We start from the raw sequence: 16,479 nt of genomic DNA, 5'->3' as shown, positions 1-16,479 counted from the left end.
TTTAAACATTACTTTAAATTTTCCCTGAGTGAATATTAAAATAAATGTTTCCATTGGACTACTTAATTTGTCCTAATTATAACAGATTCTGCCACATTTGGGAGAAAAACAGCTTTTGAAATAGTATTCCACAGTGGTGAGATTTAAAAGGTCAATATAGGATAGGAAATGTTGTAGCAAGCCCTCTAGACAAATGCTGGACTGCATATCCACTTGTCCACCCGTAAAAGAAAATTAGACAGTTAAAAACTGCATTGGTTTTCCAGGAAGAATGAAAATAAAATGCATTAACATTAGTGAGTTAATATATCCTTAGTTACTACTATTAAAAATTTCCCCCAAACCTTATAGTATTGTGAATACATTATGCAATTTTTATTTGGTTTTTAGTGCTATATATGTAGTCAGAGCTAGCAGTGAGTTAGTAAAAAAATAACAGAAAATAATTTCTATATTTGCTTTTTTGATGGTCCAGGGCCTAAGATAGTATTATCAGTGTCTGCCTCCCTTCCTGAGATAATAAAGCAGAAGGTGATAGAAAGAAAAAGTGGAAAATAATCTTTATTCTAATACACATAGTGTTGTAATTGATTGCCCTATAAGCAGGTCTTGATATGTTTAACTTAGCATCGAGAAAGATGTTAGCCCACTGGAGCTGTTTAGAGAAATGTGGTTGAATATAGGTTAAATGTCAGTGCCCATGAACTTCTCAAGAGACAGAGGTCTAGACAAACCTTGACTCCATGATCTGGCTTCAACATACTCCGCTAAATCCTAGAAAGTCCTATTTATTTACTTTCAGTCCCTGGACCCTTAAAAGTCCCCAGTGATAAAGCAACAGTGTGGAACACAGTGGTTGCCTGGCATTTGTGATTTCACTTTTGATCAGATGAGCAAATTAATTTTCCTTATGGTTCTAGTTTTCATCTTTTCTGTTGACGGGAGGTTAAAGGGTTGTAGGTGTGTGTATATGTGCCAGCTGTCTGTGTTTTGGAGAGGAAACAGAGAGTGGTCAGTCAGGGGCCTGTGGGTAGCTCATCAGGGTAATAGGGGTTAGTGGAGAATCTACTATAACTGGTAATAAAGGCTGTTGGTAAACAATACCCAGGCACGCCAGAACTTTCTGAAGAAAAAGAACCACATGTCCTAAACAGAGGCATTTTTTTGATAACAAAGTTATGTCTAGTTCTTAGATCACCTTTTTCTGATTGTGTCTGTCGGGTAAGTATGGCACAGAGTGGGATTGGAAATGGACAAGTTCCACAGTAGCACTAGTATGAGCTGTGAAGGAGAGTGGCAAGAGTGATACTCGCTTTTCTAAATGGGGATGATTTTTCAAAGACTCGCTCTGTAGGAGGAGATACAATTCATTACCTACTGAGCATCTGTGAACACGGATTTTCTGAAGAATTTCATGGAGTAGTAACGTGCCCATGAATTCTGGCTTGCTCAGGACAGTCCCGGTTTGCACCTGTTGTCCCAAGGTAATTGTCAGTAGTGCCCCCATGCACTCACACGGGCACCCTGATTTGGATGATAAATGTTATATGCACCTTCTAGGTGGATCATCAGAGTTGTAATGGCTGGATCATCAGAGTTGTAACGCTCTGTTTGGAATGGAGAGTGAACCAGCATAAAGAGATCCCAGGGAGAAACTACTCTTATTGGGTGAAATGACATTTGGTTAGTTGTGTTACTTCTTGGAATGGCCTTGTGCAATAGTATTCAATATGAAAGAGCTGACTGGTTGAAGAACTATTTTATTGTTCTGGGCCTCAGTTCTTCATCGATAAAATGAGGCTCTGGAATTGGAGACGTGTAAGGTCAACTGTGTCTCTAAGAAGTCTCTTTTTTTTTAAGAAAAAAAAAAAAGGAAAATGCTTCTAAAACGACAGATAATGCAGATAGCAAGTTACCAGAGGGAGCAGCAGGCTTAGCTGTACAAAACAACATTATTGCATTCAGTGGTAAAACAAAGTGTCAGCATGTGCCAGAGCCCCCTGTGGTACCAATATTGAGAGCATTATTGCCGTGAGGCAGAAACCTCAATGCAGTTTGATAGCTCTTAGGAGAAATAGTACCTGGAATTTGGCCTTACCTCCTGCTTCATTTTAGATCTTTGGACCTAATCAATTTTAATGTTCCTTCCTTCTTAAACGTAAAAGAACCCTTCCTTCCTTTTGCCTTCATTTGTACTTCTTTACTAGAATCTTAAATTATCTTTTTGTTTAAATTTCTCATTACCACACTTACTGAAATCATCTAGGACTATTCTACAGAGTTATTCCTGGTTGTTATAGAGTGATCTTCCTATTTTCCTATGGGTTTTTCTAATGATTCCTACAGAAAATCAGATTTTTAACATCACCATATATTTTTGAGTGCCACTATGTATTGGAACCTGTGTCAAGGCTAGGAGTATAATGGTAAACAACAACAACAACAAAAACTATTTCTATTCTCATGGGACTTATACAGGAGAGGAGGAGAGGAGGAGGAGAATGGTACTAATCCAGTAACTCAGTAATTTCTCATTACAATAGTTTATCCTTAGAGTTTTTGGTAAGTTTTAAGTTGCATGCTGTTCTGAATAGCTTGGTGAAATCTTGGGCCTCTCTGCTCCATCCTGCCCAGGATGTCAATCCTCTCTCTGTCCAGCTTATCCAGCTGTAGACACTGCCCACCCATTAGTCACTTGGGAGCCGTCTCAGTTATCAGATCTACTGTGGAGATATCACAGTGCTTGTGTTCAAGGAACACTTATTTTACTTAATAATGGCCCCAAAGTGCAAGAGTAGCGATGCTGTCAATACAGACATGCCAAAGAGAAGCTGTAAAGTGCTTCCATTAAGTGAAAAGGTGGAAGCTCTTGACTAATAAGGAAAGAAATATAAGTCGTATGCTGAGGTTGTTAAGATCTATGGTAAAAATGAATCTGTCTCCTATCTGTGAAATTGTGAAGGAAAATGAAATTCATGCTAGTTTTGTAGTCAAACCTCCAAGTGCAAAAGTTATGTTCACAGTGCTTGATAAGTGTTTAGTTAAGATGGAAAAGGTGTTCAATTTGTGGGTGGGAGACATGAACAGAAACGTGTTCCGGCTGGCAGCAATCAGGTTCAATACTATCTGTGATTTCTGAGATGCACTGGGCGACTTGGAATGTACCCCCCAGGGGGGACTATTGCACATATAAACTTGCCTCTGTGAGGAATGCTAGGCAGGGAAATTTCACAGAGCTCTAGAAGAGAGATTGACTCTCCGAGGGAGGACCGGAGAGGCTCTCCTGAAGAAGTGAGACTTGGAGGCGAGGATGAAGTGGGGGAAGAAGAGCCCTGGCAGAGGGTCCTGCAGGAGGCAGCCTGGAGAACGCCAGCCTGGAGAGGTGGGGAGTGATCCCAGGATAGCACAGGTGCCAGAGGAGCCACAGAGGTTGGCAGGGCCGTGGGGTTGAATGTCTGCATTCTATGAGAATGGGCTGCCACTGAAGGGTTTTGAGTTGGGGCATGGCCAGATGATAGCTGCACTTTGAAAAGAACATTCTGTCTCCAGGGGAGGATGGAGTGCAGAGGGGCAGAAACAAACGCACACGAGAGATGGCAGCTGGGGCTCTGGTGGAGGTGGGTAGAGATATGGATGCCCCAAAGAGATGTTTAGGAAGAAAAACAGACGGGACTTTGTGATGGATTAGATGAGCTTAGATGAGAGAGAGGGAGGTGTCTGGGACTTCTAGGTTTCTGGTATGTATACCTAGATGTACCTTTCAGTGACATACAGAACACTGGAAGAAGGTCAAGTTTTCTGGAAACAAACATCAAGAGTTTTAAATATGCTGATATGGTATTGTGGGTTGAATTGTGCCTCCCCCTCTACCCTGCCCAGGAAAAGAAAAGATACGTTCAAGTCCTCTAGTACCCCAGAATGTGACGTTATTTGGATATGAAATCTTTCCAAAGAAAATCAAGTTAAAATGAAGTCATCAGGGTGGGCCCTAATTCAATATAGCTGATGTTATCAAAAAGGAAAATTTGGACACAAGGAAAGACAAACATAGAGGGAGGATGATGTGAAGAAACACAGGGAGAGTCCAGGTAGAGAGGCCTGGAACAGATATTCCTCTCACAGCCCTGAAAAGGAACCAACACTGTGGACACCTTGATTTCAGACTCCTATTCTCCAAAACTCTAATACAGTAAAAATCTGTTCTTTAAGCCACCCAGTTTGTGTACTTTGTAATCGCAGGCCTAGCAAACCAATATAGGTAGTAAATTCCAAATTACTGGAGGTTTATGGCAGGGGATAAAACTTTCAACTGATGCTACTATTTCTTTTTTTCTTTTTAAAAGTTCTGATGTCTCTTTCCTCTCATTTCATTCCATGTGGTTATATCTCCTTTGTCTCCAATTTTATTTTAGGACTCTGAGCTTCTCCAACAGTCAGACTCTGTAATAAATGTTGCACAAAGGAGAAGGAGTGGCCTGTGACCAGGATCTCTGTGCTTCAAAAGACTCGAGGTATAAATGTAGAACAGCAGTGTAGTTTAGCTCTATATTCACCGTGGGGCCAGAAGCTTCTCTGCAAAGCAATCAACCCTTCCCCTCTATCAAAGGGAGCTGGTGTTACCAGTTAGGGCTTTCAGGACAGACTATAAAATAGTAATGAAGATTCTCCTTCTTAGGGTATTAAAAAGGTGGCAAAGGAAAGAGAACCAAAGACTACTGTGTCTTGCAGAAGGGGAGAAAGTGAGTCCAATGCCTTGTTTCCCAACTTTTCAATAAGTATAGAGAGTACTTTGAACTTTGAATGACAGCTGCAATTAATAACTACTATTAATAATATGTATCCTGTCATTAAGTATAATAATCTGGAAAGTATTTTATTCACTTAAATATGTCAAAGACATCAAAACTCATATGAAGTGGAGAATACCTGAATTGATTTACGTTTCCTGCACACACTCTCAAATTTCTTAAGCATGCTTTTTTCTTAAAAAAAAAAAATTACTGGTTTCACTCGTGGCATTGTTGAAAACTATAGTGATCCTTTGGCAAATGAGCAAATAATGAAGATATTATATGGTTTATGGAAGCTAGCATACAATGTTTCCTGAAAAGAGTAAGAATAGTGTAAAAGGAAAGTCACTGTTTATATTAGTTTACATGTGCTATCTGAGAGTGAGGATTTTTTATTAAACCAACAAACAAAAAAGCTGCTTCAGCTTAGTTTTCATAATACAATGTTAGGAAGAAATTTTTTGAGCTAGATCCAGCAAATGATTAAAAGATGAGTATGACAAAGCGTTTACTCTGGAGAAGTGACCCTATGGAAAATTTAAAGAAACAAGACGAACATGTAATTGTCCACTATTCCTTAAGTTTTTTTACTGATTGAGATATGGACAGCATTTTGGCCTAGAAACTGGGCTAAAGGGCATTATTATTTTTAAGTATTATTGAAAACTATATTACACATTTCCAAAATACATCATTACTTTGAAAAGATTTGTTCTCTTTGTAAAATAAACCATGTTAATTACAGATAGGGAGTTTTTGACGAGTTATCAATTGAATGATTAATTGCTTTCTATTTACCAAGAAATTTGGGCAAAAGTGTGTCTTGGCTAGTCTTATTTAGTCCTCAAAGTCTGCTTAGCAGAAAGGAGGTTGGGTTTTTCCAACTCAAATCACTGTTTAAAATATTGTTTTACAATAGATGGAGCAATAGGAAAGGGTACCCAATTAGTAATCACTAATTTTTCTAAAAGTTAGCTCTTTTAATTCGGGTTGGACATATCTACAACAAAAGTAATTTTAGATACCAGTATATGGTGTTACTAGAACATTTAACTGTTGCTACCCTTCCTCTAATGTAAGTAGATTAGTTTCTTCTCTCTCTGAAATAGATAAAATCTCAGAGTCCATTCTGGGGATCACAGATGTATGAAGGGGGTGTGGAGTGTTTTGGAGCTGACATTGCAGCCTGTTTTTGTTCCTATTCATAAATTGTAACAAGCCAGTTTTTTTTTAATGAGAAAGGACTGTTAATATTAATAATAATGGAGAGGAAATTTAAGACAGCAATCTGAATAACTGGACAAGAATTCTAGTGTTAAACTTAATCAGTTATGACATTTTCAAGTATATCTACAACAAGGGAGGAAGTCTGGTTGAATTCCTGACAGAATTCCCAGGACGTAGATTTTTGGAGGGTCAAACACATCATTCTTCAAATATTTGCATTTTGAGCTCTTGCTTGGCTCAAGAAAAGTCTGAATAAATGCCACTAATTTTACTCTCTTTGAATTAGCTCAGCAAGGGAAGATAGCAAAAAGAAGCAACCACCTGGATAAAATAGATGAGATTTAATTTCTTAAAAGTAAGCTGCTTGAGGGCAAGGGATCCCTTTATTTATATTTTTATTCCTCTCCATTTCCATCACATTCATTAGCAAATTGTCTGGCACAAACTATGTACGTCATGAAAAAAAAAATTGTGAGAGCACTGATTTCATTGCTTCTTGCAGGAAAATGCTTTTTAAATGTCAATGAATGAAACTCAGATTGCTTTAAGGACAATGTAACAAAGCAGAGCAGGAATAAGAAAGCTGGTAGCAGACTTGTGTTCTGAGATTCTAGCCTGAGGTGCTTCCTTGCCAGCCGGACTAGATGGGTAATCTGTTGGCTCCCAGAGATCCCTACAATTTCTTCTGGCAAACAGTGACCATCTCAATAGGAAACGGAGAAGGATGAGCTCTAGGATGCAGGAACTGTATGTGTCAGCATTTAAATGGCATGCTTGGGAACGGTTAAGATAGATGGATGGACCTGAATGTTTCTCATTACCGAATTTTATAAATTCAATACTATACATTTTAATAGTGTACAAAAGTGTACATTTCCCATTTGATCTTTATTTACATAAACAGAAACATTCTCTCTCCTCTCACAGACCTTGCAGTGTAGCAGAGAGACTGATGAACTGTAGTAGAAAGTGGATATAGCTGATGGGATTATGGGAGTCATCCTAGGGCAGCTTAACTGAATTGGACCTGGTTCTCCTCTTGCTGAACCGGAACATCCCTACTTGTTACATGCTGTACTCAAGGTTCTAATTTTGGCACCACAGCACATTAACACAGGCATATGCTGGGTCTTCAATCTGAATATTCAGTATCCTTAACAGTGGTGACAGTAACCATTGGCTTTATTTCCATCGGTAAGTAAAGGATTACTTAAGAACAGGGTGTTTCTGTTGCTTACTTTTTAAAAGAGCCAGCTTTTCCTGAGGATTTCCTTTTAATAATCTGATGCTTTCTTTTTTGTATTCATTATTCCAAAACTTGTCCTATTAATTAGAAATAATTAATGGACCTTCAAAATATGATCAATAAACTATCCAGACTGCCCCTACTTTTCTAAACTTAATTGAATCCAGTTGTTAGTATAGAAATAGAAGGAACTAACCATAAGAGCCTCTGAGTTTTTAGAGATACATTAGCCACCGACAGATGATCTCTTTGCATGAAATGTGTGCAAAATGGGACATATGCAACATCGGAACATCACCATGGAGAAGCCTCATGAGATACAGTTAATCATAATTCCAAATAGGAAGGCTCAAGAAAACATGCTCTAGATAGAGACATTAAGATGTTTCAATGAAGGAAAATCATTTTTTGGTTTTAATTTTTGTACTCTAAATATGAAATGAGTTGCTTGATCAGTGTTCATATTCAGAAAGGGTGTTTTTCTTTACTAACAAACTAGTAAAGGAGCTACATTATGTTATCAATGTTCTTGGGATATGAGAAGGGATGGCTGTATATTGAGAAAAATCTGACCTGATCTGAACTTGCAGTCAAGAATCAAAGCCAAAGAGTTTGCCTGGTAGACAAGGGTAATGTTTCATGGATTTTTGTATCACTTTCAATGCTTAGCATGGTGTCCCGCATGAGGTATTTTCTCAATAAACATCTTATGCATTTTTAAATGAAAAAATTTACCTCTCCAAATAAATAAACAAAAAAGTAGGTATTTTTTAGTACTTCCTCACTGGAACACTCAGGCTTAATAATATAGCCAATTCCAACAGCTACTGAAACTCTAGAAAATATTTAACTTGGTTTCAAAAATAAATAAATCCAAATTAGATTCAATAAGACTTGGTTAGGCTAAATTGCTGTTCTGGGCTCAATGGGCACTGCCTGTTAACTAAAGAGCAAACAGAAATCTTTAAAATGTTTTCTGTGATTCAAATGCACTTAAGAAAGCTTTGAAAGGTTGGAAGACAAATGCAAACCACACGATATTGTTAGGCTGCCAAAGTATTCTCTCTCTAGTTAAAACAGACTGCAACTTTAGTTTCCCTTATTTGAGGCTCACAAGTATGTTTTAAACTATACTGATTTTGATATAAAGACCTTATACAGATGCAGAATTAATAATAGTAGAAGTCACTGTTATTAAGAGATAATGAAAAAATCTAAAAATATACATGAAACCTAAAAATCTAACTCAGCTAAATCCAAGAGTTCTTTAGTATTCAATATTTCCTTACACTTCTAAGTAAAGGGGTAAAGAGAACCAAGGACTTATATCCCAAAATAAAGTCTTTCCATATACAGTGAGCATAGAAAGCAAAAGTAAATAATGATAGAGACAGAACTGAAAGATATGGGGAGAGAAATTCCTTCCTACATATAAGTTACTTTGGGTAATTTTCATCAAAATTCCCATAAAAAATTATTTTGTCGCCAGGAATGGCATCTAATAAATCTGAACCATGTCATTACGGTGAGGATGGTTGGAATTAAGCAACGCAAAACTTAAACCTGTCACACGGGGAAGCCCCCGAGATTTCTGGAGTATAGACATTTACCATTTTAAAGTGTTTTCCTACACATTCTTACATGATATTCTCAAATGTCTATGTGAAGTAGGACAGTTCTCATTATCCTTGTAGATTGGGAGAAGTCACAGAGTTTATAAATAATGGTGCCAGGAGGAGAAACCTGAGCTTTTTCCATTACCTACACAAATTAAGCACCTGTCCTGTGTAATGGAAGGCAGCCTCGTTCTCAGGGGAATTAATTAATTAATCGTGCAGGCATTTATTGGGTGCTTTCTTTTTTTCATGTCCAGATGAAATAGATTGCTTGTCTGCACCTGAATTTTGTGCCTACAGCTTTATTCTTTTCAAATGTACATAAGGACAATTGTATACAGGCAGCAGAAGAGACATCAGGGAGAGCAGAAGAAAAGTGTGGCATAAACCATTAGTGGGAGTCACTGTGAGATGGGGAAGAAGCAAAGCCTGGAAGACAGCAGCAAGGAAGAAGGGACTAGATCCAGTGGAAGGTCCCCAAATCAGAGTATGCGCCCTGGGGCTCAGGGGCACATTGGTCTGTATCTGGGCCCCTGTGTACAAGGTTTGTATCCCTGAGTAAGTGCTTTACTGTTGTTTTATAAAAGTTATTGCCCACATTTGTATTGTTCACATAAACCATGGAGTTTTCTTAAAAAAGTAACAATATGTCAACTAATTACAGAGGTTCTCTTTATTTACGAAAATTACCCTAGGTGCTATAAAGAAAGTGAAATTCTATTTCTAATTACATTTTGGATTAAAAATACAGAGACTGATTGGACTGCATTTAAAAGCAAATTCAGTCAGCTGCAAATTCTTGGAAATAAAAGAGATCTTTTATAAACATAAGCATGAAATTTAGTCAACACACGAAACCACATGGTGATTTAAAACACGACTGCACTGCCAACCTTGTTGCTGAGAGTATATATAACTATTTAAGGACATATTCCCGTGACAGAATAATTGCTGTTATGTTTCTGAAACAGACTCAGACCTTAGACACCCCTGCCCCAGACCATCAATTGCTCTAGTTCTTGTAAAAAAGATGAAATTTGACTAAGGAAGGTATTGGGTGCATGGATCCACGAAGAGTAGCATATATTTTTATATTCTAAAATATAAAACCATTTTTTTCATGTTTTTTAACTGAACTCTGCACACATTGAGAGGAAGTGAGCAAACACAGTAAATCACCCAAACAATGCAACAGAAAAAAAAATTAAGTCCATAGTAAGAGAAGATAGAAATATCTGCTATATATTTCCATATTAACCTTATAATCCTACTGCAAATGCTTCATATACCATGGAAACTATCAAGACAAACACATATTGTGCTCCTTTTAGAACATTGTGCCTGCTCTTGGTATTTAAAGACTTTTGGTAAACTGAATGATTACAAATCCAATGTTATCTGTTAAAATTGAGTCTCTAAGATAAAATTTCATGAAGATTCCATGATGATTCCTGAAACATAGTTACCATTCTAATAATTCTATGGTTCCCTTTCCTGGGCCCTGATGTATTTGGGGAGCCACATGGACCAGGTTGATGTCAGTGATTAACTATCGCTCTTTTTCTGCTTTAAAAATACTCCCTAGTACTCATAAAATCCTATAATATGAATTTGACAATGTCATTTTATAAATCAACCTCTTGGGCTTTGTACTACTTGTTTCATGAAATGTTTCAATAAATGTATACATCTTCAAATATTTTTCATGTTTTAAGTCACTAAAGATATTGATTTAAGGTCAAGGGAAAATTCCTACTACTTTAAAAGTTTTCTGTCTACAGCCTATCTACTGTATTAAATGACTCATGTTTTTCATTATAGAAATAATACATGTGCTTAGTATATTTCAAAAGTAAAAGCATATAGACAAGTAGAAAATATTAGTCCCTTTTTTTTTTTTAGCCGCCTCCTCTTTCCACTCAAAGAATTTCTATTATAATCTTGTAAAAATGGATAAAGTGCATGTCAGAGGTCCATTTTACAGTGTTTGGCATAGCTACACATATATCAAGCATCGGGATGACTGATTTGACATATTGCTTTCAGATTTCATAGTTTGTCAACATTCCTTTTAGAGTGTACACACAGTGAAATCTATGTAGCGTTAAAAGAAAGAGGGAAACTAAAATGAAAATCATAATAGACTTAAAAAGGCAACTAACCTTTTTCCACCTCATTCAGATTAGCAGCTGGCAGCGACAAAGACAGAAGAGACAAAAGACTTTTTACATTGCGATACAACAGCAGAGCACACGAAGCCAACGCGCAGCATTAACAACAGAGAAGCCAGGGTGAGAGAGCAAACTGAAGCAAGGCTTACATTTCTTACCTACAGCCGGGCCAAACGCACAAACATGGAGAAATGAGGCAAAAGGTAAACGCCGTCACAGGGAGCTAGAGACCTGTGTCTAAAAGCAGGTGATGTGACAACCAGCAGCTTTACTGTTTGAGACGTACACTGAATGGCTTGTGCATGGGCATCAGAGATTTGGAAAACAAAGAGATAATGCGTATAAAGCAAAAAATTAAAGTGTTCTGAATTTTTTCCACAGAATATATCCTAAGACTTGACAGGCCCAAATTGAATGAAAACTTTCATTTTACTGAATTTATGTCACCCCACTAAGCAATATGAGGGCTTCAAATGTGACCAACTTTGTATCATACTTGTATATGGTGCCATAAGCACAGGGTTAATTAAGACAAAGTCTTGACGTAGCAGATCCAGGGTTTTGACTGTTGGGAAATATGAAAAAGCATGTGTTTCAATTAAACACCTAAGTTAATACCAGAGCCTAATAAGAGGTGTCCATTTTTTTTCAACAGGGGTGCATATTTATAATTTTCATTTTTATAGGTTTTGAGCTTGTATAATTTAAGGAATTCCTGGAAATTTACCTCCAAGAAATGTCTTGTTTTTAGAAAAAAGGGATTGATTTAAAAACACAAAAACAAAATCAAAACCAAAGTTTCTCAAGCTAAAATTAAAATCCTAGAATTAATTTTAAATTAGTTGTTTGACAATTCTGAAGTCCCACTTTCCCTATACTTAGCATAGAGATTTTAATTTAAAATCACACTGAATTCAACTTTTCAAAAATTAAACTTGTCTAAAACATACTAGAAATCAACAGTCATGCATTATACAATGAGATAGACAGATGATGGATTGAAGCCGGTGGAGAAGAACAGTTTTGATGACTGGCAGGGGGAGGTTACAGCAAGGTTTAGATAACAGCAAAACAGTAGCAACCCTTACAATTTATGTTGTTAATCCCTGGAGCAGGAAAGAGCAGAGAGTTTTCAATTCTAATAAGTCAATAACTGTTTACTGTGATTTTTTTGATGACTCAGGGCTTAAATAAAGTTTAATAAATTCCCCAATAATGGATCATTTTGTTTTGAAATTTCTAGCCATGTTTTATAGCCTGCTCATCACACATCATGATTTCTCTGTCAGATTGCTCTCAGATCTCTGAATTTTTTCCATTGACAACATTATGTCCATTCTGACTCTTGATATAGAAGACAAATGCAAAAATTTTCACCATAATAATTGACAAGCTTTTTCTATTATGTTTTATTTGCTCTTATTAAACAGGGTTTACTTTCTCATCGAATGCGTTTGGAATATAGAGTAAAAAATCTTCACAGGAAAAAGCAACTTGTGACTGGAATGATTTTTAAACAATGACCAAATTATTATATTCTCTGAGCATAGCGGGGCTTCTCTTCACAGATCTTATGCTTACTAGTCAGATTCTGAACTCAAATGTAAAACAGTATAATCACATTATAAGATTTCTCACTAACTGCAGACTTGGATGAAGCAGAATATGAGACTCGAGAGCCCCATTTATATTTCTTTATAATTAAAGGCCACTTATGTGCCACCGATTTCAAAATCTGCAGATGGTAGTTTGCAATTTTGTAAATGAGCTCATTTCACATATGCATAAAAATACTACAGTTAATAGATGAGTTATAAATTTATCCTATTTAGATATCTTCTCTATGCCAAATTGTGAAACTCTTCATGGCCCACAGGACCCAGTCCAAAATCACGGTAATGTCTTCATGCTCTGTATGCCATGCACTTTCACTGAGTTTAGTGTTTTTGTCGATCCTTTGTTCAAATTAAGGCAAACTGACACTTGCAATAGTTACAAGTAAAAAGATTAAACAGTCTCAGTTCTTGTGGAGAGCTAAAGGGCTCTTGACAAGACGTGGCAGGTTTCCACATGACAGCTTTTATAGATGTCACATTTTGGCTAAAAATGGTTTTGTTAAGCTTTGGATGTTCATGATATGTTTCAAGAAAGAGCTCTGAAATAGGGAAGTGAGACTTCGCAACACTTCTCAGAGGAAATTTCTCTGAACTGATTACTTAGGATAGGAGAAAATGTGTGTTCAAGAGGAGCTGGTGTAGGAAAGGAGCTTGGGAAATAAAGGGTTAGCAGGTAAGGCAAAGACTCAAAAGAAAGGATAAGAATAAGGAACAGCAGGAATAAAGCCAAAGCAAGGGGACCCCTCCAAATCAACTCAGGAGAGTCTACCACCTTACATAAATTATCATTAAAAGTACACGTACAGCCATGCTGCCAAGCCTCAGTTTTTATCAGGATGTAGATATATGTGTGTGTGTGTGTGTGTGTGTGTGTGTGTGTGTGTGTGTGTGTGTGTGTGTGTGTGTGTGTGTGTGTAAATATAAATTCCTGGTTTCTGGAAGACATTGGTTAGCCAAAGTGGGCTTGAAATGCTTGGGTCCAATTTGTCTGGTAGAGTCAGAGTGGGTTGCTTTAAGGAGGCCCCTGAAATTAACCGAGTTTTTAATCCCTTTCTCCAGTGATCAGAACAATGATGGAAAAAGAGCATTATTCTATCCTAAGAAGGGTCCAGGGACTATATTTTAGTGCAAACACTGAGCTTTTCATACAAGTCTAAATCAGCCCACCCAATAAAGCTCAGCTTCTCAGGGTAGCTCCAGTGGCTCCAGAATCAGGGCCCATGGGCTAATGGAAAGTATCTGAGGTGTGACAAAGGTAATTGGTGTGAAAGTCAAAGTCATGTAACACCTAAATGCTTTCCAGCCACTTTAGAGCAGGTGCATGTTGGATACACTTGCTATCCTTTATTAGTGCAAAATCCTCAAAGAATGTTCAAATTCTGCCCACTAAGCAGTCTAAGGGCTGTATACGTGTAGTAGAACATGTGGTAATACAGCACATCAAATTTCTACTGGAAATTTGGTATGATATTACTTTACATGCCATCAGGTGCCTTACTAGTGTAAGAAGGAAAAAAAAAAAACAGACCATGGAAAAGGCAGCTTTAGAACCTCATTATTCTATCCAGCATTTTCCCATCAACAAAGGTATTTAGTAAAATGCAAAGCTTAATTTCCATGCTTACTTTCAACGATTTTCAGACTAATCCTTAGGAAAATTTAATTATGCAGATGTGTGTCCCTCTTTTATATTTAGAGATGTTAATTCTAGTCACCTACATATTTATTTAACCCTCTGATATTCTTAACTATGTATTAAATTACATAGAAATTGACATAATTAATGAAATGTACCCAGAAAAATGAAAATGGTAACTTTGAATAAAGTGACAGAAGTTATTTCTCCATTTTTTCTTACAAATAAAATGTGTAACATTCTCTTTCTCTCTGTCACCTTTAAGTGATTTATTAAGGATAAAGGATAACTATAAAGTTTCTTTCTATAGCCACAAAAATCAATCAAACAGATGTTCCAACAATGTAGACAAGTCATAAACTTGATGTTGACCTTACAGAAAATCGGTTTGAATAGGGGGGAAGTTTAGCAATTTGGGTGGTCAAGTCTTATGAGATTTACCACCTAAAGAGAAAAAAGCATCAGAAAAAAAGGTGATGGTTTCATAAGGCTCTTTGAAATGCTCACTATCTTCCTGACTGAGTTTTACATTGAAGGACATGGGTTACCAGAGGCAAACACTCACCAGTGAAGAAATGAGTATGGATATGAGTAATCTCAAATACTTAATTATGTTTTGGCTATGTAAAGAAATGCCCTCCCTTCCCTGTTACCCTCTTTTCATATGTGTTGGTGGGTTTGTTTGCAGAGGGAAAATGGTTTGCAGTAAAATGTCATTGAATTGTGGGACTAAAAGCTTCAGCACAATAGCTTCTTTTCTTTTGCTGGATAGCATAACTTTATGATAAGTAGACAGACATGCTGTGAACAATCTTAGTCTCAAACACATGTGTTTGAACTGAGCTTGCTGGGTCTTTAATTTGTTTGGCTGAAACCATCTTTAAGTCCTTCTGTTATTTACATTACATCTAATTTTCAAAACACCTACCAGTTATCGAATAACACAATGGTTTATTCAACGTATATAACATAATACAATGATGCTTTCAAACCCATACACAGAAGACATAATATTTCCTATTCTTCATACCTGTATACTCAGGTGGGCAAAGGCATGTGTAGTTATTAATTCCATCGACGCAAGTAGAATTATTTTCACAGTCATTGTCTTCACAATCATCAACATTGACTTCACAATTTTCTCCTTCAAAGCCATCAGCACAAATACACCTGAATGCCAGGGAAGGAAAGGCAGAAAACAATCTTTTTACTGCATTTTAAAGCCATGTGTTCTAAATATTGAAAAAGGCATAAATACACTCGTTAACTACAGAGCTTTTAACTCTAAGAAATTGATTTTTAAAATGCTTTTAAATGACATGCTGTAAACATCAATTTATGGTAATATCCACCAAATCAGAAACTGTTTAAAAAAATTTATACTAGCTCCAAAACAGCTAATGGCTCCATGGTCTTAAAAGTTAATATATCCTATATATTTGTAGATCTAAAACATAAGCAAAGTTTTACTCCATAGACTCTTGAGTTGTGCTCAAATAAAATAATTCATGCTTCCTTGCTCACAAATGAGGAGGAATTAGTTCTGGTTTTTAAAAATTACATCTACTACCTTATGTATAATGTCTTTGATGTCTTGAAATAAAAATACATCTGAAAATAAAGTTTTATCTTCAATATGATTACAAAATGTGAATGTTCTCTTTAAGTCTCAATAAATGCAATTTTTTCTGGCATAAAACATTGTATTTTTAATCTTGAGTACATATCAGAATAATCTTTGAATACAGTCTAGATGAATAAGAGATAATTTTATAATGCAATGCAGAAGCAAAGTATATTTCTTCTAAAAAGTGAAGTTTCTAACAAGCTTTAGTAGTAGGTTAGCATTCTTATGTGAAACTATTAGTGTCATTTAATACAGAACTCCATTTCATAATTCATGAAGTACATCTGAAGTAATTGTACCATATGATTAAATAACTCGAGACTAAGATTGTTCACAGCATGTCTGTCTACTTACATTGTGTCTTGGAAATAAATCATTAATTTCCTGTTTCAGTGGGACCTACATCTTATCATTACATATTGTCTGTTAAAGCAATAAGCAAAACAACAGATGAATATACGACTTTCAGTAGGGGACCAGTTGGCTATTAATTAGTATAATGGAGCCAATTCTTTGTCTTTCTTTAATCTGACTTGATTAATCATGATTT

The 16,479-nt window shown here is 36.4% G+C and overlaps 1 protein-coding gene across 2 annotated transcripts in view; it reads right to left on the bottom strand.

Annotated features, from left to right (window-relative positions):
- LOC123637329 (slit homolog 2 protein) overlaps positions 1–16,479 on the bottom strand; it is a 117,167-nt gene that overhangs the window by 28,957 nt on the left and 71,731 nt on the right. For both annotated transcript variants that reach the window (XM_045550446.1, XM_045550447.1), the window contains one exon: positions 15,333–15,472. In XM_045550446.1, the coding sequence (XP_045406402.1) occupies positions 15,333–15,472 (140 nt within the window). The remainder of the gene's footprint in view (positions 1–15,332; positions 15,473–16,479) is intronic.

The sequence above is a fragment of the Lemur catta genome, chromosome 4 (genome assembly GCF_020740605.2).
Source record: "Lemur catta isolate mLemCat1 chromosome 4, mLemCat1.pri, whole genome shotgun sequence".
NCBI lineage: Eukaryota > Metazoa > Chordata > Mammalia > Primates > Lemuridae > Lemur > Lemur catta.
Note: the sequence above shows the minus strand (reverse complement) of the source record. Positions and strands in the feature narration are given on the sequence as shown.